Below are 21,679 nucleotides of genomic sequence, written 5' to 3' on the forward strand. Positions count from 1 at the left end.
AGACGCCGTTAATAAATTCGATCCCTCATACGATCGGTTTACGTCACGAATGGGTGGAGCCAGAGATGTCTTCTAAAACATCGCCACCGAGGAATGGGACACCCTGCCGAAGGAGATTAAAATAGAAGAACACATCGGCCATTGGAATACATTTGTTTAGGGTTTTAGCGCAACTATTAGCGGGGCAGAACTTTAGTTTGCACAATCTTGACACTTGGCAACTAACCTCTACGACTGATTGCGTGAAATGCTTGTGCCCTCACAAAGGGCTTAGTGTAACGGGATTGAATGAAACTGGGCCCATTACTGGGCCCGACCGGCTAGCTAAAACATAACACCTGACACATAAACCCATCTGGTTTGTCCCGTGCTTCGTTCATCGCGTGTCCGATCGTGGTCTGATAATGTTTGAAACGCACCATTTATTCGAAGGGCGACAGTAATCGGCTCAGCACCGGTGAACCAATTATCCGTTCTATGATGTTATCTTGTGCAATTAAATGGCGTCACCTTGACTCAAATACGGCGACTCAAAGAAAGCCCGCCATGCTTATTTCTTGCAACAATTGATAATAGTGACCCATGATCAGTTCCCTGCGATCTAGCGCAGATCGAAATTAAAACCATTATTAGCAACTGTAACATGTTTCGCATCGATTCATAAGCCTCGTCTGGCTTATATTGGCAACCATACGTGACATATTTTATGGTAAAAACCACTGTGGCACATTAAATTTGAAATGTTGCAGCTCAATTGTTTTGTGTTGCTGAAACAAGCCCATAGATAGTTACGATTAATACTTTGAAATGCAAATGAGAGGTCACCGTAGTGGAAGAGTCGTATTTGGCCACCCTGCTCAAGCCTTTCCGACCGGTGGCGAAGGACAACTCCGGGCAGAAGCGGCTACAAAAACATGTTTTCCACCATCCGGCACACGGTTGGCCATTGAATCCGGTTGTCCTCGAGCGCACTCTACTACGTTTATTGAACTTCCGGCAAACGTCCAGACGATCCAGCCGCGGATCGGTAGGCCAAACCGATAACATTCGATCCAGCGGCGTTCGATGGGAAGCGACTTATGAATTCGTCCCTTGAACCAACCGTAATGCGACTGTGAGACCAAATCAGGACGTGACTCGGCAAATTCGGTGGTCGGCCACCAATGAATCCATGATAGCCTGGTAGCATTCCCATGAAGACTTGCTCGGAAGGTCGTTACAGAGCGCTTAATTAGCTATTCTTCTATCGCTGCATAATGAAGCAACGACCGGATATTGCACGTGCTGGCAATTGGGTTAAGTGAGTCACCCGCATCGCACCGCACTGTTAGTGTTAGCGGTAGCGAAAACAAACAAAATTTGAAGATTTGCACTCCCAATTAAGGCGTGAGGTGCGCAGCCTTCATCTGGTTGCACCCGTAGAAGGCATTGTTTACTGCTTTATAGCAACGAACTCCGATCAGTAAAAGTGTCCTGCTTGCGAAAGGGAACGTATCGCATTATTCTGCGCAGATCAGTTCTTGGAACGTCCTGAAGGTCGGTCGCACCATCTCCTGCCGGGCCTGCCGGGTGTCTTAAAACCCCCCCACGGAGCATTCCCGGATCTGGCGATTGTCGTAAGTTCTGGAAGCCATTTAAAACCAAAACCAAGCACCAGGAGCATAGTAAAGTCAACCCAGCGCGGAAGCGAATACAGGTGTGGGGAGATAAATGCCACCCAGAAAACCGGTATCGAGGGCGTCACATCCGCATGACACGCGCCCAACCGTACCTAGAACCTGTGCGCTAGAGCAAGGCACGAACCCGGCCCACGCCGATTCGGCGACCATTTCTCCGTACCGAAGCTGAATTTGAATTTCGATTTGGAGCGGTTTGGAAACGAAGATCACATTCGAAACGACCGGTGGACCGGTTATTAGGGAGAATGAAAGTGATATTTTTGGGGCTTGGGCGCTCGTGAGTGCCGATGAGTGAGAGGCCCTCTCCCATTGTTTACTACGATCGGTAGTAGCGAGGATCGGTCGCCTACTATTGTTTCTCGGCGAGAGAGAGAGAGAGAGAGAGGGACGTGCGTTACCAACCACCGTTGAGCAGCAGCACGGGTGAGAGTGAGCTGAATGAAATCGAACGTGAGCGCCCGGTGAGAGTGAGAGTGCGCGAGTTGTGAGACAAAATAGCACGTGCCTTATAAAAGTGGCCGGCAACAAATGTGGCGCCTTCATTCGTTGTGCGAAGCTGCTTCGGTGTGCTGTGCGGTGCGTATCGGTGCGTCTGTTCTTCCCCCCCTTTCAACCCCACCCGGACACCTAGTGAACCAGCGTGTATAGATGAGTGTGTGCATTCCCTCCCCATTCCCCGAATGCGTTGTTGCGGTCGTGTGCCAACACCCTTTCCCGTTCGGCCTTGTGGATTTTCGTTTCAAAAGTGAAATATTTCGGTGACGAACGGTCTCGAAGAAAACGGCCCAAAACATTACGTGTTTGATTACGAACTTCGCGATTCCTCCGACGCCTGCCAGAGGATATACCAGTGCGACGGATACCTTCGATCATTAATTTTTATTAGTGACCAAAAACTAAAGGACCACTTAAAAATCGGTTTCGATGTGAAAAGCGTGCTAAAAGAAAAATCAAACGCACAAAAACGGTTGGGGCCCCCCCCCCCTCAAATCGGGAGTTTTGCGCACACAGCATCGAGCGAGCGACCAAGAGAGAGAGAGATGGGAAAAACCTGCCCCAAACACAGAGATTGTGCAAAAACAAAACAACAGCAAAAAAAAAAAACGGCCCAACCAACCATGATCGGTGATCGCGTTCAAGCGTCTCGCGATCGCGGCGCGCGAAAGTATGCACGGTCCTCTCGGTCGCTGCCGCGCATGCTGCAACCGAAGCCAAAAGAGTAAAACGGAGAAAAAAAGAACTCGCTAGCTCGAGGACTAGGTCGACCGCCGAGCCAGCCGAGCCAGCCGAGCCAGCCGAGCCAGCCAGCTGTCCCAAAATCGACCGAGCAGTGCCATTTACGCCACAGGGGCGGCGGCGTGAGAGTGAAGTTTCTGCCGCCTCGAGGTTACTCTCGGGCTCGGGCCTCGGCCCGTGTTGCCTTGGGATGTTATCCAACGGCACGTGGTGTGCGTCGAGCACGCCCAGCACGAGCGCACACACTCGCACCACTGCTCCCTGGCAGCATCCTTGCACTACGGGGCGGGGGGACGGGGACCGAAGTGGGAGATGCGTAAACCAGTGGAAACCGAACGCCGTGCCGTGCCGTGCCGTGGCCGTGTCACCGTGTGTCCAGTGTCGTCATCGCAAGCATGTGCGCGCCCCGTCCCGTTCGCCGAAGGAATGGGATGCGAAATGCAAAATTGAATAATAAACACGCAGACGCAGACGGGGGTTATATAATTCAATTACCCCGGCCACGTTTGCCACTTTTCTTCTCAATTTCACAGCCCCACAAACAGACACGGGCGCATCGTGTGGTTCACCGCAGAGCGCGAAGCTCCTGGATTTGGTGCCATTTTGCGACCGACCCACCGACCGAGGCTTGCTGGGTGTGATTGTTGCCGCTTTTCCGAGAAAAGCCGGTTTTTCCTGCGCGCGCAATGGGAGCGCACAAAGAACTGGGTCAAACCGAAAGTGCTGGCCCCGGTCCGGCACTGCGTTGGAAAAGCGGGGAGAGATAGAGATGCTGTGTGCCGACCAGCTCAGGTCTCAGCCGTTGGTGTGAAGTTGTGGATTTGAATCAGTCGGAGATTCCGGTTTTTATGGGCCCATAAAATGGGGGCTTTGTCAATCGACCCGCTCCGTAGACGGTTTTCCCCCAATTGGAAGGTGCTTCGAACCGACCTTCAAAGGATCCCGAAAGGGGGATCAATTTTGAAGCGAAGCTTTGCGCAACCGCAGCTACGGCGCAACGTGAAATGACGGTCAAGTGAATCACAAATTCACTATTCCGCGAGGGCCACAACAGCGCAACACGGCATTGTAAATATTGTTAACGCAAAGCCTGAGCTGACCCGACCCGAGAAGTTGGCCACTGTTGGTTCTTCGACCCATTAGCACGTATCACTACCGTCAATGGGAGAGCTCCCCCCGCCTCGGTGCATTATTACGACACGTCGATCTCTCGATTACCGATCGGGCAGGGAGAAACGATCAACTTCGCAACGCCAACGGATGGCGTCATGTTTCGCTTCGGGTCGCCCGGCCCGGCCAGGGGCGGTTCTAGCGCGCGCGCGCCTAAGGACGTCAGATGGACGCCCGCGAACAAGGGTTATCATTAGCTAACATTAAGGAAGGCCAGGAGTGGCCCGGCTCCGGGCAATCAATTTGTGACCGGGTGGCGGTTCTAACTCACGCGGACAACACGCTAATAGCTTCGCCCGTGTGTCTGTTTGTGTGGCCATATTAAAGCATTTTTTATTACTCTTTCCTATCCGCGGACCGTGTTCAGGCTGACCAGGAGAGCTAGGGCGTGTTTAAGTGTGTCCCAAAACCCCAAACGCATCAGTGGCTAGCGACCGAGCCAGAAAAAGTTCCTTCCAAAACGTGACCCCAGCGAGTGAGCGGTCCGGCGGCCCCCGACAGGACACGAAGGACACTACAGCGCGTTCCGCCGTAGCGCCCGCACCGTCTGAACCCCGAGCAGTGTGTAGTGTCCGTGCCGTGCCGTGCCGCAGCCGTCTTCAGGATGCAGTCCACGATGGTGACCGTCAGCGGGCTGCTCTTCATGGTGCTGGCCGCCGCATCGGCCGCAACCGTCTACGAGCGACGTAAGTATTTCGACTGTTTTTTTTTTTGTGGTTCCGCCACCGGCCACCACCACCACGAGCGTGTTCCTTTTACGGGGAGGGTGTAAATTTAAATTTTTAATTTATTTAAACCTTGACCGGAGCACGCCGCGGACGTTTGCTCACCGTCCAAGGTTAGGCAACGGACAACTGATCCCAGGCTCGGGCGCCAGTGGATTGCTTCACCCAATACGTGAACCTTGGCCCTCCTCCCGAAATCCTCGTTCGGCTAAGAATCAGTTCGGTTGACTTTATGCGAGTACCCCCTCAAATGAAAGGGTCGATGATCTTGAAAGATATCGAAGCGCATAACCTCAATAGCACCTAGCGAAGGTGCCCAGCTCCGATTTTTTAAGGGTATACGCGGGTGCTAGGACGAATGAACAACAAACCATCGCTCCGGTCACGCTCCGATTGCGTGAAGCGGTAGCGAAAGTGGCACTCGCCCGTTTTCCGTGCCCAGTCCGATTCGAGGCCCCCCCCGCTTGACCCGACGCGGAACCACGACTCCAACAATCCGACAAACTCCGGGCCTTCCATAATTCCACCCACGGCACATTTCCTGTTGAAGTCGGTTGCAATGTTCCGCCGGGGCTCTGAGTTCGTCGAATCGCTGCGTGCTGCATTACGCCAAAAGCGTGCCCGCTTTTGTGCGTTTCTGCTTTGCAGCGCCACGCAGGGGTAGCAGCAGGATGTCATCAGGCGTCTTTCCGGCCAATCAACGGGGTGATTCGTTAGATCAATCAACGAGGCACGATCGTTACGTCAGGGATGGGTCCGGTGAGATTTTCGGAACGTCGCCTTTTTTCGAAATGCAACCTGCAGGTCCGTTGGTCTCGGACGGACCTCGAAAATCGAACTGCCAATCATCGCGGGCGGACGCAATCGCAGATCACAGCGCTGTTATCTCACTGCGCACGAGGTTCGTCGCTCGGCCGTTCGCAAGTCTTTCGTCTCGATCTCGTCCATCATCGCCGTGCGCCTGCGCACGCTGCGCTGCGCATGAGAGCGAAACCTGATCTGCAGACCGTCACCAGCAAGCCCCGTTTTGGCACGGCTGGGGGTTGAGAGCATAAGTTCCAACCCGTCGTCGTCGCCGCCGCCGCCGCCGCCGCCGCCGCCGCCATGTCGACACGCTGACCCATTTTCAGGCAGTGTCAGGCACCGAGAGCGCGGCGCGGCAGGATGGTACCCCGGTGGACGTCAAGGCCCGAAGGAATTCAAGCTCTTCTGGGGCGAAGCGGCCACTGCGACCCCCACCCAGGGCGACCCGGACCCGGTTTCTTTGGCCTCGCTGGCGCAGGGCGCAACTGTCGTCAGCTTTTCCTTCACACTCCGCGAGCAAGCGGTCGGTAACACGATCACGCATCAGCTGATCGTAGAAAAAAGCGCCCCGCCACAAGCATCGTCTCGGACGCTCGGATCATCTGCCTTCGGATAATTCGGATGGTGTTGGGACGGCGATTTTGACGATGGGTATTGTGGTCAATTTACTCCGATTATGCAACCAAACACACTGTTTCAAGTTCACGACGCTCGCTGAGCTGCTGTTTTGTTGATGCCATTGTTCTGCCTCCAACTCACGGCGAAAGTGACAATCAACGACGTTTGTTTCAATTAACAACGCACGACATGTCGTCACCCGCCGCGGGGGGGGCCCGGCTGAACTTGAACCGTACAGCAGTCCGTCCGTCTTTCGGGCTATTGTTTGTTTTTCGGTGGCGGCCATTTTTTCGGCTCGTGCCATGCCAAAAGTAATCCGGGCAGAACAAAAGGGGCGCAGAGCCGAGAGCCGGGGTCCGTGCGTTTTAATATGCTGTTTGCCTTTCCAGGGGGCCTCCAAGGAGTGACCTCCAAGTGTGCGTTGTGTCCGGCAGCCCGGGTGGCTCATTAGCGATTTCGTGGCCACGGCGGTGATAATGCGTGCGCCGTGCGCGTGTTATGAAACGGATCCACGGGCACCCGATCTCTTCAAGGTGCAAACTGTGTCAGGGCACAGTCCGCGCACGGCGAACCTCCGAAGAAAGAGCTCCGACCGAGACGGAGAGAGAGAGAGAGAGAGAGAGAGAGAGAGAGAGAGAGCGATACCGAGTTGGCAGGAAGTTGGCACGGGCCGGGCCCGATTTTTGAAAGGTTCGGCCGGTGCAGCAACGGTTGAATGAATCATTCAATCGAACCCTGCGCTGGAGATGCCCAACATTGCGCCGTCATCGCTGCGGAAGAAGTAGACCCCGACGACGATGATGAAAGACACGCTACCGTGCCTACCTTCGCAGCCTAGTTTCTGGCTGGGTTTGTTGTGCTTTCGAACCACCACAATGATGAAATACCCGCCCCGAACCGGAGACGTGACGTGTGAGGAACTGAGGAATCTTCTTGACTTTCTGGCACAGAGCACTTCAAACGCTTGGCTCACTGCGATCGGGTGAAGTTTTGAATGTCACGCCCTGACACCCGTTGAGATGTCGTGAAATATTTCAACGCGGACGACTTTTGCTATTTGAACGCCATTTTGCAACGCTCGAGACGCGGTAAATAGTTCAAGAACGTAGAGCGGGTACAACGATTGTCGTCGGGAAAACAAAGCTTGCCTCACCTCGGCTCGGCAAGGCCGACAAACTGTATGACAAACAATTTTCCCACCTCGCCCCACGGGTGGTGAAACCTTTTCTTTCTGCACGTTTCCCATGGGGCCCCAGCAACACTGCCAGCCTTTTGTTGTTGTGCTGACCAAGCCTACCCAACATTTGTCCTCCTAGAGAAAAGGGGCCCCAGTTACCACGACCTACTTTGCCATCGCACACACACACACACACACCGGTGTGGCTCAGATTCTTGCCTCAGAACCGTTCTGCGCTGGCGCTGGGAGAGTAGACCAATGTCTTATTTTGGGGGCTCACCTCACCTCATTGCCTCGGGCTCGGCGGCGATGGCGAAATGGTTGTTTGTTTTTAATTACTGCCCGTACGCAACACGTTTAAGGTTCTTACCACCACCACCACCGCCAAGCCTGCAAGGACCAAAGCAAGGGTTTTCGGACCGTGCATGCGACATCCACCGGATCCGGGCATGGTGCCGCGCTTTGATCGAGAAAAGTCCGAACCGATCGGTTTCGTCGCTTCGCCGCGCGCGATGTCTTTCGTCACTGGCCACCCAAACCCCCCGGAGCGCAGGCACCCTGCTCGGCGTCTGCTCGGTTTTCGTTCTGCAAAATTCTCGCTCCACCAAGGGCACTGCAGACGGTGCCCGCCGGCCAGACACTTTGGGCATCGCCGTTCGTCATGTACTCGAGCAGCGTTGATTAGTGCGAACCCTTGACCAACGCGCAGCGGATGGCCGGCCCCGTGCGAGATGCTCTTGAATGTTCTCGGACCGTTTCTTCGTGCTGCTGGCACTGCTGGCGGACCGTTCGCACACGCTCGAGTGACCATCCCTCGATGGTGTCGCCAATGCGAACAGGTTTCTCGATTAGCAGCTGTCGTTGAGGTTAGCCCAACGGTTCGCATACACGCCACTACTTTGTGTGTGCGATGGCAAGCAATGCAGGAAGGAAGAGCCGGTCTCCGAGGCTCTGGACCATGAAGTGTCCTGAATAATCTCCACCACGATGGTGCTGGTTCGGCTCATAAAATGCTAATAAACCTGTACATGTTGGTGCCGGCGTACAGAACCAGGCATTTACCTGCGGCTTTTCTACCGCTCAATTACCAGAACTGGTTTGTGGGGCGAGTTCTTTCACTGCCGCCAACTCCGGCGCCGTGGATTAATTACATGCCCAGTTACATGCTACTCGGAACTTTTACTTCCTGGAGGTGCTCCAAAATTACCCAGCAGCAATGTTAAGGTTGCCCCTCACTATGCAAAGCCCCACACGACATGCTGGCCTGGTGAAGTGGATGGGCATTTTGATTTGATCGTTGCTAAAAGCCAATCGATCGCGTCAAAACACTCACGCCGAACTGTCTGAGCTGCCAAAATCGATCGGTTGCAACAGCGACGAACCCCCACCCCCCGGAGAGTTTGGCCTCGGGGTCTCGGAGCCCCCCCGCGATTGCCTCGACGCACCCAGGCGGCGCTGTCTGCGGGCCTGGTCGAGCCATTGCAATAATTTTATTTATTTTGTTTTCGGAGGCCGTTTGCCATTCGGTATCCTTTAGCGACCATTGAGAGGCCCGGTTCGTCGATTTTTTTTCCCCTTTTGTTATTTCTTCATTTCTTTTGCTCGTGGAGCACACAAACACACGCAAACGCGATGATCACATTCGGTGAAGAGACACTCCACGCCAACCGGCACGCTCTCCGGGCTCACGGGGCCACTTCACCTTGCAGCGATCGTTATCTGCGCAGCGTGTCAAGCCGTGCAAAGTTGCGGCTTTCGTTATGCCCGGCGCACGCTTATGTTGCAATGGAAATCGCCGCAATCCCCTCTGCCAGTGCGACCGACCGCTTAGAGAAACCCCCGGCATTAACGCCCGGTGACGCCCGGTGACTGTCATGATTTGTCACAGGACGGTGTCCGTTCTTTGAAGAGACGCTATTTAAAGAATTTGCCATTGTTTAGTGGAGCACAAGAACCCCAGTCAGAGGGTCGCAGGGTGTATGAGAATTTCCCCATCGGTGGGCCCCGACTCATCAATCATCCAATCCGCCGAGTCTCACCAAGGTGAGGTGGTGTGAAAACCGATCAAACCGACCCGTAGCGCCACAACCTCCCGGATGGATCCGTTGACGAATTAATTGGCGACGCTTTACGCTTCGTTAGCGCCCGAACGAAACGCGCGATGACCTGGATAAGCCGACCGTTTTGACAAGATCTTTTAATCAACGCTACCGTTGAGTGAATCGCCGGTGTAGCAATAGTGCACCGCGCGGCGGGGGTGACCGTTTGTGCAACTCCAGCTACTCCTGCGGAACTTGCGTCTTCTTTTACGCTCCGATACCGCTCCAAACGCTCGCGGTCTCAGGGCCGAACCGATTCGGGGCACGTGTGCGCCTATAGTTATGCAAACCGCAGTGCACGTGCGCAAAAGTTGGGATTCGAATTTGAGTTTGAAATATCATTTTCCTTTCCCCGTTCCAGCCCCGTACATTCTGCCGTGCCGACGAAGTGACCCGGAAATCAACAAATGCATCCGGAACTCGCTGAACTTTGTCAAACCGTACGTGGCCCGTGGACTGCCCGAGCTCAAGACGCCCGCCCTGGAACCGCTGCGCATCGAGGAGCTGGCGATGGAGAACAATGCCGGGGCGGTGCGGATAAAGGCACTGTTCACCGACATTGTGGCGCACGGCGCCGGTAACTACACGATCAAGGAGGTTCGCAGCGACCTGAAGAAGCTGCGCATCGACATGAGCATCGGCATTCCGCGCGTGGAGTCCCGCGGAAAGTATGAGGTGATCGGAAACGTGCTGCTGTTGCCGGTGCGCTCGAACGGCGAGTTTTGGACCGAATTTTGTAAGTGCCACGCTGGGTTGGGTGAAGTTTAGGCATGCGTACTAATGAAATCATCCTCATAGCTGACATCACGGCCATCGCCAAGATCTACGGCAAATCGGTCGAGCGGGATGGTGAAACGTTCATGGCCATCGACAAGATCACGATCGACTTCACGATGAAGAACGCGCGCTTCAAGGTGAAGGATCACGTCAACACGCAGAATGTTCTCGGTAAGACCATCCGACCATCCGTGGATGGGCCAGGATTTGCCACTCACAGCAATCCCCGAATCTCCCGTAGGTGAGGCCATCAACCAGTTCCTCAACCAGAACGCGAACGAACTGATCCAAGAGATGAGACCGGCGGCCTCCCAGAGCATCGGCAAGCTGTTCCGGAAGTTCTTGAACGACGCCTTCACCAACCTGCCGACGCGGTTGTGGCTGCTCGACGACTAACCGTTCCCCCTCCCCCACCAGTTCCCAATCCCTAATCCCGCCTTCCCGTCCACTAGCGTTAGGTTGTTCTTAGAGCATAAGTGATACATAATCCTAAGGAGCGTTGCTGTGCAAACTTTTCACCCGTTCGTGTCAGTGTCAGTCAGTCGGGTCAGGACGACGACGGAGGTCCGCCCACCTACCACACCACACAGGAGTCGCTTTCAGACCAGGCCTGAGACCAAGTCCTCGAGACACCTTGAGATCGCTTCAAAGGGATGGGCGTGTAGAAAAAAATAATGTACAAACTTCAAGCAGTAAAACCCGCAACCCCGAACCCGGACATCTATCCGCGTGTCATAGTGACGATCATTGGGATAGTGGCACTACTACCACCGACATCAGGAGTACAGATGAATGTAAAACACAAAACACGAACGCGGCCAACCACGTACTAGGATTAAGGTGTAAATATTACGTTGTAGCGCTACAACACAGCGATCTGTAACACATGATAATAAAGTAACGAAAACACCCGTAAACGAGCCGCGAGCTGCCGATTCACTACGATCCCAAACCCGCCCAAAAGCTCCGGCAAACTAGAAAACCCGCATTGTGTCGCCATCTACTACGCGGGCCGCCGTAGATGGCGGCCACGTTGCGTTGCAGCTCGGTCACGATCTGATTGCTCCGTCCGATTGCGCGTCGGACCCGTCATAGTGGGACACACACCTACTTCTACTACGCGTCTGCCGCTGTCGCCGGCCCCGTTCTGGCCCACATCGGCCCCGCTCACCGAGAGGACTAATTTTATTGTAAAATTTATTATTTCCGTCCCATGGGCGCCGGTGCACTCATTTCGAGCGTCGCGCTTATCAAACGGGCCGCCCGAGTCTTGTGCACACACCGAGACCGAGCCTGGCGCCGGAGCATCGGAGCCTGTCCGATTGCCACTGTCGTCCATGATCCGTGCCGTAAGCGCCGCCGCGTCGCTTCGGTTCGATTACCCAAAAATACCATCCTGCCCATCGCCGGCTTCCTGGCATCGCCTGGCACTTCTCGTCCGAGCTCGAGTCAAGGCGAAGAACTATTTTTAGCCACAGCCCCGGACGATCGGGTGGAGTTACGCGGAGCGCGGAGCCTCGACCGGGCTCCGGTTCTAACTGGCTCCGGGCGGACATCGCTGCGTGCAATTGACACCAAACAATTGATGCACCACTCGCGAGTGGCCCTTTCTCGCGATCGCGCCAATCTAAGAAGGAAGAACAGCGTCCACGACACTACGAGATCGTTCTGGGCTGCCAGGACTAACCGGCTGGTTATCACGGGCGTGTTGCAGTGAAGCGATTCGCCTTTTTGACACGCAACCAACTGGGGCTCTGTTGAGAGTGACGATGCAACGTAACAACAGCGCGTGGACCGTGGAAGCTCCACGCAGCGTTCCCTGACTGACGTCAAGTTCAAATGTCCGCTTTACGTATCAACAATGGCCGGGGCCAATCCTTGGCCATCCAAAGCCGGCAGATAATTTTAATTGCCCATTCGTGCATGGCGTAATTTATTAACAACCAAATTGATGCTCCACCGTCCCCGATCGACGATCTGACAAATCTTCGAATACGAATCACATCCGCACACGGGCCCGGGGGGTGCGATAACGGACATCATCTTTTCGGGTTGGCCCATTGATGCGTGCTCACGAAACGGCAAGTTGGTGGAAGGCAAATGGAGCGAAAGTGTCGCGATAAGCAGATGTCGACATTGACATGGAACGGTTTGGTGAACGGGCCCAAAAATTTGAACGCGTTTCGCGTGCTCTTTAACTTCCCGTGGCCCCGGCGTGCCATTAAATTCCCCCGTTCCCGATTGATAGCGAACCACCGTACAGTCAGTGGCCAGCGTTTTTCGGAAGTTCGCGGCCCAAGGACGACGAACGGCAAACATGTCTCTTCGCGACCCGCTAATCAGCCGCTAATCGGGCCTAGGATTTCCACACACGACCTGCCACCCGACCTTGGATTAGTTTCCGTTTTCCCATTACGGGGTCCTCGCGGTAGGGTCTCTCCCACCGAACCACTTGCGGAGGTCCTGCCGCGCGCGCTCCATAGAACTATCAACCGATGGCAGATCGCGTTGCCGATATTGTTCAAATTTCGATGTGTTTTCTTGCCGGGGGTGGTCCGAAAAAAGTATGAGCGCGGTTTTCGGATTGTTGCATCATCCTTCGCCGCGTATCTTCCACTGCCGCGTGAAGTTTTTGCGGTGTTGCTATTCGCGTGAGCCACCGGCCACCAGTTTTTGGTGGCGGCGCATGAAAACAAAAAACGGCCCAAAACAGCGCACCGGACTGAAGGTCCCGATAGAGACTATCGACACGGCTGAAATGAAGATTGCAGTAATCAAATATGTGTTTTTCGTGAAACCGAGGAGCATTGGGAAACGTGAGGCTTTGCTACGTTTCGGCAATGCACGTGCCAAAGTGTGGCAAAGTTTGATTCGTTGCGGTTGCGTTAGATTGATTTGGAGTATCTTCAAGGTGTTACTAAGCAAACGATGTTGTGGATCTCTTTCGCTGATACTAAGCAATGCTGAAACCACTATCGGCAACCTAACTTCAGACGGGTTCAAGGTTAATTTTTGACAGCTGCTTTGCACGCGTTTTGCGTCATCTTCGATTTTCGACCGGACTTGTGGGAAAACGAAAATCGGCTTTTGCACCAAGATAACGCCCCTGGTCACGCATCGTTGTTTCTGCACGAACTTTCGGTCAAAACAACATCGAATGCATCGAATGCATCGAATAAGGAACTGAACCAGATCACAAAAAATGATTGTTTGAAGTGCTTCGAGGATTGGAACAAACGCTGGCAGAAGTATATAATATCTGATGGGGATTACTTTAAAGAGGACAAAATAGATATTTGTTGACGATTGTTTAGTGAGCACGATCGTTTAGTGTTTGTTGGCCAGTTTGTACACTACACATATCTGTAGTCACAACATTTCCCAGAGAGCACAGTCTCAAGGATTTATGCGACAATTTTAGCAACAATTTAAACCCCAAAGTCATTACTTTACGGCATTCGGAAAAGCATTTTATGCGCTGCCGTTCGTTCGTTTTCCATCATCAATAAACCAGATGATTGGCTTTCGTTAAAGCATAATGGCTTCTAAAATATAAATATTTGTACACATTAAATTAGACGCCGTAAACACATAACCCAGCATCCTGATATGGCACACAAAACGGACCCCGAAACCTGGGCCACTTGGCTGACCTTCTAATTTCTGAAACGGCATTAGACAAATCATTGCACTCCATCATAAACAATCATCGGTAAGCGTAGGGCGGGAGAGAGAGAGAGAGAGAGAGAGAACCCACCGAAAGTGAAGCCGATATGTTGCCATCATGACTCACAGGGTAGCATCAAAAAAACATTCCTTCAACCAATCAGTCCATTGGTCGTGTGGCCTTAGCCTCCGGCCACCGGTCACCGGTGGCGTTATCAGTCACCGAGACTAACAACGGCTCCCGGGTCGGGTATTTTTAGCTAACACCACCGTCCGGACACGGAGCGCATCCAGGGAGCCAGCTGATAGCTGGCCGGCCGTCAGGGTGTTCGTTTACGCCTAAGACTTACGGGTGACCTGCTGCATAAGGATGCGCGGCTGGGCACCACGTCATCCCTCGCTCTACCTGCCACCTAGTGGCACCGTGGCTTTGTATCAGCTATCGGCGCTCGAGGGAGTTCCGAAGGACCGATGGAGCGGGCAAAAATCGGGCTCTCTATCTGTCTGTGCGTTGATAATGGCGTCGCGATCGCCGCCCGGCACCTAGAACCAGTACGTGCGCACATCGCACGTACACATATTGCAATCCGATCCGATCCGATTGCCGAACGAACGGGAACAACCACCACACACGATCGGCTTTCGGCCGACCCAGGCGGCCATATCTCGCGGGAACGGATCCCAGCGCCAGTCAGTCAGTCCATCGTAGACAACGAACGAACAGTCTCAGCAGCAGCAGCAGCGTGCCGGTGGGCTCCAGAGACACAGACGAACCCGTCCAGGCCGTCGCCGGAGATCGATCCGTTCCGGGTTTGCGGGTACCGCGCTCCGTGTTTTCCGGGAGACGTGCCGAGGTTTGTGCCGAGCAGAATGTGCCCGCATCTAGCAGCTCCGGGACGCTGCCAGGACGACTAGCCGAGTCCCCTGTACCTTGCGTGCGATTACAGGCACCCGGGCCGACGCGGGCCCCGAGCACGGTCGGCGCATCTATTCTTTGTCCTGACTTGACCCCCAGAGGTCGGGGACGGCATCGAGTGACGCGGGCGCCAAACGGGCGATTGGTTGAGCTACGTGGAGCGTACAAAAAGGCGAACTGCCTATCAGAAGCCAGCCAGTGAGAGGTGCATCTGCAACGCATGCACCGCCGCAGCCACCAGCCAGAGGTGAAGACAGAGTGAAGCCGCATCGAGAGCGGGAATAAGTGTGGTGTGTCCTCCGTATCCTCCGTGACCAGTGATTGAGGCCACTTCGCGAGCCCGCCGGCAGGTGTGTCTTTTCTCAGGTGTGGCTGTAGTGCCCGAAAAAAAGCGGGACAGTTGTGTGGTAGTTGTGTTCCGTGTTCCGCTGCCTGCCGTAGTGTGTGAACTGCGGGCCAGCTCACAAAGGGACTCGGCCAAGTGTTGTGTTAGTGCGCACCGCGAACGACGACGCTTCCTGAACCACCGGGACCGGGACTGGGACGCCCTTTTGAGGCCACCACCTCCGAGCGCGTATCAGTGCCGCTGCGCTGAGCTGTTCTGTCAGCGATTTAGCCTTCTTCCCGGCAGCAGAGCCACTACGCACTAGCGCACTATCGGCTCGCTCGCTATTCCTAAGCTTGGGATCCGAAGGATCAGAGGACACGGGAACACGCGAACCGTTGGCACCGTAACGATGGTTCTGGACTTTACGCGCCGTCAGTGGCTGACGCTGATGATTATGGGGCTGGCCGATTTCTGCAATGCCATTTGCGTCAGCTTACAGGCTCCGTTCTTTCCGAATGAGGTACGTACCGGAAGTGGACACGACGGGCAACACCCGTAGCATACCCTGTTCGGGGCCCTGGAAAACACTCACATTATGCGCATTATCAGTGGTTACGTCAAAAAAATCATATGATTGCGATCGCTCCATGTAGTTCGAAAACAGGAAACTTCCGTCTAGGGCCTGTGGCCCTGCCCTTGGGTCAAATTCGTCACCACCTTAACCTTTGCGAGGGCCCCAAGAATGATTGCGTGCGATTCCGAGTGAAGTAATGTGATACGCACAGGGCTTGGATGGGCGCACTTCCTGTAGTAGTAAATGTCACTGAATTAGTGACTAACCTTGCTCAAGATCTATGAATTTGGAATTATTGTCCTGCGCTGTGCTTAGTACCATCATCCCCGAAAGGCTCTAATCATTGCGCACTGCGCACTAAACCGGGCGCTTCCTATCTGAGTTCTGCGCCGTTATCAGCCGAAAGGAAGAGAAACTCTCGCTCCTCTCCTCGCTCCCAACGCGTCATGATCAATTACAACATTCGGAACGGCGGACAAATTGATACGGGCTTTAGAAAAATTGATGCACCATTTGCTAGCCACAAGACTGGCGACGCCAGGGGGCGGCGGGAGTTTCAAGTTTCACGATCGCTCCGCTCCAATGGCACCTTGGGGGGGGGGAGGCACGTTATCTAACAGTACCGCGCTCACCTGGGTCCCGGTTTCCGTCTCGCCCACAGGCCGAATCGAAAGGTGCGAGTGCCACCGAGTACGGGCTGGTGTTCGGCATCTTCGAGCTGGTGGTGTTCATCATCTCGCCCATCTACGGCCAGTACATCAACCGGATCGGGCCGAAAGTATTATTCAACAGTGGCATCTTCACGACGGGCACCTCGGCCATCCTGTTCGGGCTGCTGGACCGCGTCCCGGGCCACATGCCCTTCATCACGCTCGCGTTCGTGATACGCATCGTGGAGGCGCTCGGGAACGCCGCGTTCCTGACCGCATCCTTCGCCATCATCGCGAAGGAGTTCCCGAACAACGTGGCGACGACGTTCGCCTCGCTCGAGACCTGCTTCGGGCTCGGGCTGATCGTGGGCCCGATGGTTGGCGGGGCCCTGTACAGCGTCGGTGGCTACTACCTCCCGTTCGTGGTGCTCGGTTCGGCCCTCTTCGTGACCGCCATCCTGACGCTCTGCATCCTACCGAAGCACCCGCACGATCCGACCGAGAGCCGGGAAAAGTCCGCCTCGCTCCTGACGGTCCTCAAAATTCCCGGCGTCGTCGTCTGTGCGCTGGCCATCTGCGCCACGAGCGCCTCGATCGGATTCCTCAGTGCGACGATGGAACCGCACCTGCGACAGTTCGATCTTTCGCCCATTCTGCTCGGTAAGATACGATGCGATTACGACGTCAAAGGTTCCGCTCGAACACCTCCGTAACGGGTGCGCCCGCCTTCTTCCACAGGTGTCGTGTTCGTCATCAACGGAGGGGTGTACGCGTTGACGGCTCCGGTCTGGGGATGGAGCGTCGATAAGTTCCTCAACCCTAAAATTGTATCCTCCATCGGCTGCTTCCTGGTCGTCGGCGGGTTCTGCATGGTCGGCCCTGCCTCGTTCATCCCACTCGAAACGTAAGTAAGCTCACGTGCCCTGCGAGCAACAGCCCCCTGACTCCGTGATTCATGCCCCTAGAACCCTCACCTACGTCATCATCGGATTGGTGCTACACGGATTAGGGATCGCGGCGGTGCTTGTGTCCAGCTTTACCGACGCACTCAACATTTCGATGTACGTAGACCTCGGCCGGGCTAGCGAAAGTCACATAACCTATGGGCCCCCTTTTTTTTCCTTCGGAACCACTAGCAAAAAGGGTCTCCCGGATAACATTGAAACGTACGGGCTCATATCGGGCCTGTGGACGTCAACGTTCGCGTTCGGCGCATTCGTTGGCCCATCGGTCAGCGGGCTGCTGTTCGATGCGATCGGCTTCCGGGCGTCGACCGTTTTCATCGTCGGGTTGCAGCTGATCGTCGGCACGATCACCATCCTGTTCCTGTTCTTCGAACGCTCGCCCTCCCCGTACAAGGAGATCTCCTCCGTGGAGTCACTGCTGAAACCTTCGACCGGCTCGCAGGACGGCGATTCCCACCACGACAGTGCCGTCAGCCGAAGCAGCAGTCTTGACATCACGTTCCGGTAAGCCAAACTGGACCAACCTTCCCCTTGAGGGTTCGCTTAATCGTCCCGTCCGTTTACCCTATTGTTTCCGATCTGAACCGCAGCAGCAAGGCGGGATTCTCTGGCAGCCAAAGTTCACTCATCGGTTCCTGGCGCCCGTCGGTAAACAATCTCCTAATCAGCAACAGCTATCAAAGCAAACAAGGACACTGGGCACGCTCCGTGACCGAGTAAGTCCGGCCTTAGCCGGGGAGCACTCTGGCGGCGGCGGCGGCGTTGTATCTGATGGGTGTTTTGTGTTCCTTTGCGTGTACTTGTTTGCAGACTTGAGGCCAACCAGGGCACCCAGTACGGTACGCACTACGGCAGCTTCGACGCACGGCCCGGCTACCACGACACGATGGCCTAGTGGCCGACGGCGGTTGTCTGCCTCTCTGCCCTCCACGTTTGGCCGCCCGCCAACACCGGCGTGGCGTGGCGTGGCGCGGGGCCCCACGGATCGGTATTCTCTTTCTTGTCCGCTCACCCAGCGCACTCCAGGAACCTGCCAAAAGACAACCAGCTTAACTAGTTGTAACACTACCGCCTAAGTATCGGAACCGTGGCGTGGCGCTTCGTTGTGCGGAAGCGGGCATAATGCTCGGAGTTGATGACGTGCGCCCAAAACTTGTCGCACACACACACCCGTCGTTCTTGATCTCCGGCGCGCGGTGATCTTCAGCTTTGCCCTACGGGAAGGAAGGTTTTTAGTGTTTTCCCTGTGGTGGGGTGTCTCACCGAACAAGGTGCCAAATGAAGCCATCAGAAAAGGAGACAGCGCCAGCGAGAGTCGAGAGTCTGCGCCGATTCAACGATTCCCTCAGACTGTTGGCTGGCCAGAGTGGTCTGAAATGGAACGTAGCCGAAAGGAATGTATACGAACGGATCCGAACGGCCCCAAATCACATCTCGGTGGCCGCGTTCAGGGACGCGAATCCTTAGTCCGTACCACGTCGACACCGCGCTCCGGGCGCTTGGCCGCTCCCAACATCCATCAACAGCGGCCGCGCGCAGGAGGTCAGGACGCAGCGATCCCGCAGTTCGTGTGTATGTGTGCATGCAGTGTGTTGATAAGTTTTGTGCGCTGAAATGAGAGTATGTTAGATAAGGCATGTGAGGAAAGTGAAAATAAAATATTGTATTTATAATCAAACGAACGAGCGCAACGCTGGATTTCCGAATTTACAGCGCCCCACGGTGCGCGTGCCTTCGACAATCTTATCTAGGCAAAGCACCTTTAATTCCAGGACTAGATGCATCCGCGCATTGCAACGATGCAACGGTTCCATCACGGCACCATCCGGTAATCGTCTGAAAAGTGTTTATAGAACGTGGTCAAATATTGTCCTCCCAAATACCGGGCGTGACACGCACCATTCATTCATACGGACCTTTGTGCTGCTGCGTAATTCCTGCATAACTACCGTGGAAATACTTTGGTGACACAAAAATAAACAAAGTCCGGTGTTGTCGTTTCTGACATTCGGAACTGAACCCGATTTCGTTTGAATTTCTTAGTTCGATGAAATATTTCACGCGATGGGTAGGGCGCCATCTGTCTTTCACTTTGAAGCACGCTTCTTCTTTCTCACGCTCTTCTGCGACCTAGCCGCATAGTTCATGTGATCGGTTCTGCATTTTCAGCTACGGAAGGAAGGAAAATGGAATGATTAAAATGATTGCAGCGCATAAAAACGAAATCATTTTTGCCGCACTGAAATCGTTCATCGTCGTTGTGGTTTGTGTCGTGACTAGACGCCTTAAACGAACCCTTCGACCGGGACGCATAAACGCCACCGGCAGCGTCCAAAGCCGTTGGTATTGGTGACGATCGCCGACAAGAGATTTGAAAGCGCAAGTGGCGACGAACCGGTCAGGCTCCCCAATTCCGGCCGAGCCGGCTTCAGACAGCGCGTTCACGCAAACAAACACTGCGCCGGGCACATGTCGACCCCTCACACGCCACACGCTCCGCCTCGTGGTGTGCGTTGCCTTCGCGATTCGCGAAGGCGAATCTAGTCGTCCGCGCCCGAAAATGGTGCGGGTTGCAACGAAGGCTTCGACCAGCGGCGCCGTCAGTTGAGTCCGAGACACGGAGTCGAGCGCACGAAGGTGAATCGTGCGAAACGTGCAGACAGACCGTTACCGTGTGATAGGTAGGGCCCCCGCCGACAACCGGTTCCAGTTTGGAAGTCACCTCCCCCCAAAAAGGCTGCCTCCGCGAAAGGTTACCATCCTTCGCTCGGTGGTGCCTGCGTCTTGCGGTGGAAGTGTGTTGCGAAAATGTGAGTGTCAAGTGGAGTGGTGTGGTCCGTCGTCCGCGCCAGCGCAAGACGTTCAAATATTTGTACCACCGATTTGCGCGTACGTTGGCCGCGACGGCGGTCCCGAGACGGTATGCAGCCCGAATCGGGTCCCGACGACCTCCACTTTGCACGAGCAAACGTCCCCAAAGGCCCAAAGTGTGCCCCGATGGCGACCGATTCCATTAGTGGGCTAGTGTTAAAATCGGTATCGGATCATTCCCGAAGCAGTGCGTCATCTCGTGCAATGGGAGAGAGCCACGCAAATATTTCACAACAAAATGAACACCCCAGCTGCGAAGAATCTCTCGAATTTTGTACAGTTTCGTCGCAGAACCGTGAATTGCTAATTTGCAAAATTCCTAAAAGTGTCTCAACACGTTTTTTTTTTCTTCCTAATCCACGTAGCCCGTTATCTTCGCGCGGCTTACTCGCTTCCCACAAACACACTCATGCCAGTCACTCGGCTTTCTTCCTATTTTTAGGTTTATGCTTTGCGGTATTTGCAAACTCCACTCAGATTCCGTTTCGTGCCATTTCACGCCTTAACACGCGTCACCTTCTCTTTTGCTCCACGGCACGGCAGAAGACATTTCAGATCGTTTGAGCATTGCGCATTGCTCGTCTTCTTTATTCCCAACTAGCTGCCCCGACAGACTTCGTCCTGTCTCCTTGTTTCCGTCTTTGAAATTCCTTTTTGGGTTTTGGGGCAAGTGTAATAGTTTCGCATTTCTGAGTATAGCCGTGTTCGGGCGAAATAATCACTCTGACATGGATGACAAAAACTGGTCGCATTCTGTTCTGTGAAATATACTCTTTGGCCATTCTCTAAGTGTACGGCCAAGTGAATCACAGTGGGGAAAGGGGAAAGAAAAAATGCGCTAAATTGCTATCTCTCTCTTTCTTTCTCGCTCTCTCTCTCTCTCTCTCTCTCTTGTTCTCTTTCTCTCCCTTTCTTTCTCTTTCTCTCTTTTTCTTTCTATTTCTCGCTCTCTATTTCTTTCTCTCTCTTTCTCTCCCTCTTTCTTTCTCTCTCTCTTTCTTTCTCTCTTTCTCTCTCTTTCTCTCTCTCTTTCTTTCTCTCTCTCTTTCTCTCTCTCTCACACCCTCTCTCTCTCTTTCTCCCTCTCTCGCTCACTCGCTCTCTCACACCCCCTCTCTCTTACACTCTCTCTTTCACACCTTCTCTCCCTCTCTCTTTCTCTCCAATCGATTTAGAGACCACAAAAACCTAAGAAACGATACCCATATTGCCCTAGGACGTATTTTAAGGATTAGAGTCCACCCCACCCCCTTCCCTTCGTCCTAGAAGGACAAAATTTGGTCACATGATTTCTCAAGTGACTATCAACAATTGTGCAAGATTTGACTCGATTCGATTCATAACTTGTGGAGTAATTAATGTTTTAACGGTTCGTTTGTATGGGAGGGGTAAGAAGGAGGGGGCGGAGGGGTTTCTAACCATGA

General features: G+C 54.2%; 2 protein-coding genes across 6 annotated transcripts; both read left to right on the forward strand.

Annotated features, from left to right (window-relative positions):
- Window positions 1-2,230: 2,230 nt before the first annotated feature.
- LOC131208722 (protein takeout-like) lies at window positions 2,231-11,192 on the forward strand. Of its 5 annotated transcripts, none has more exons than XR_009156833.1 (6): window positions 2,231-2,265; window positions 4,453-4,771; window positions 9,870-10,244; window positions 10,307-10,456; window positions 10,527-10,877; window positions 10,925-11,192. XR_009156833.1 is itself a non-coding variant. In XM_058201554.1 (5 exons), the coding sequence occupies exons 2-5, from the start codon at window positions 4,690-4,692 to the stop codon at window positions 10,679-10,681; spliced, it is 762 nt and encodes a 253-aa protein (XP_058057537.1). In that variant the 5' UTR covers window positions 2,231-2,265; window positions 4,453-4,689; the 3' UTR covers window positions 10,682-11,192. The 5 variants fall into 5 exon arrangements, 1 of the variants encoding a protein (XP_058057537.1); XR_009156835.1 differs by having other exon boundaries at window positions 2,232-2,255; XR_009156834.1 differs by having other exon boundaries at window positions 2,235-2,331.
- Window positions 11,193-15,174: 3,982 nt separating this feature from the next.
- On the forward strand, window positions 15,175-19,050 carry LOC131208731 (MFS-type transporter SLC18B1-like). Its single transcript, XM_058201566.1, has 7 exons — window positions 15,175-15,715; window positions 16,431-17,079; window positions 17,158-17,323; window positions 17,385-17,480; window positions 17,556-17,888; window positions 17,975-18,100; window positions 18,195-19,050. Exons 1-7 carry the CDS (start codon window positions 15,605-15,607, stop codon window positions 18,277-18,279), a joined length of 1,566 nt encoding a protein of 521 aa, XP_058057549.1. The 5' UTR covers window positions 15,175-15,604; the 3' UTR covers window positions 18,280-19,050.
- Window positions 19,051-21,679: the final 2,629 nt, after the last annotated feature.

Source organism: Anopheles bellator, chromosome 2 (assembly GCF_943735745.2).
Source record: "Anopheles bellator chromosome 2, idAnoBellAS_SP24_06.2, whole genome shotgun sequence".
Taxonomy (NCBI): Eukaryota; Metazoa; Arthropoda; class Insecta; order Diptera; family Culicidae; genus Anopheles; species Anopheles bellator.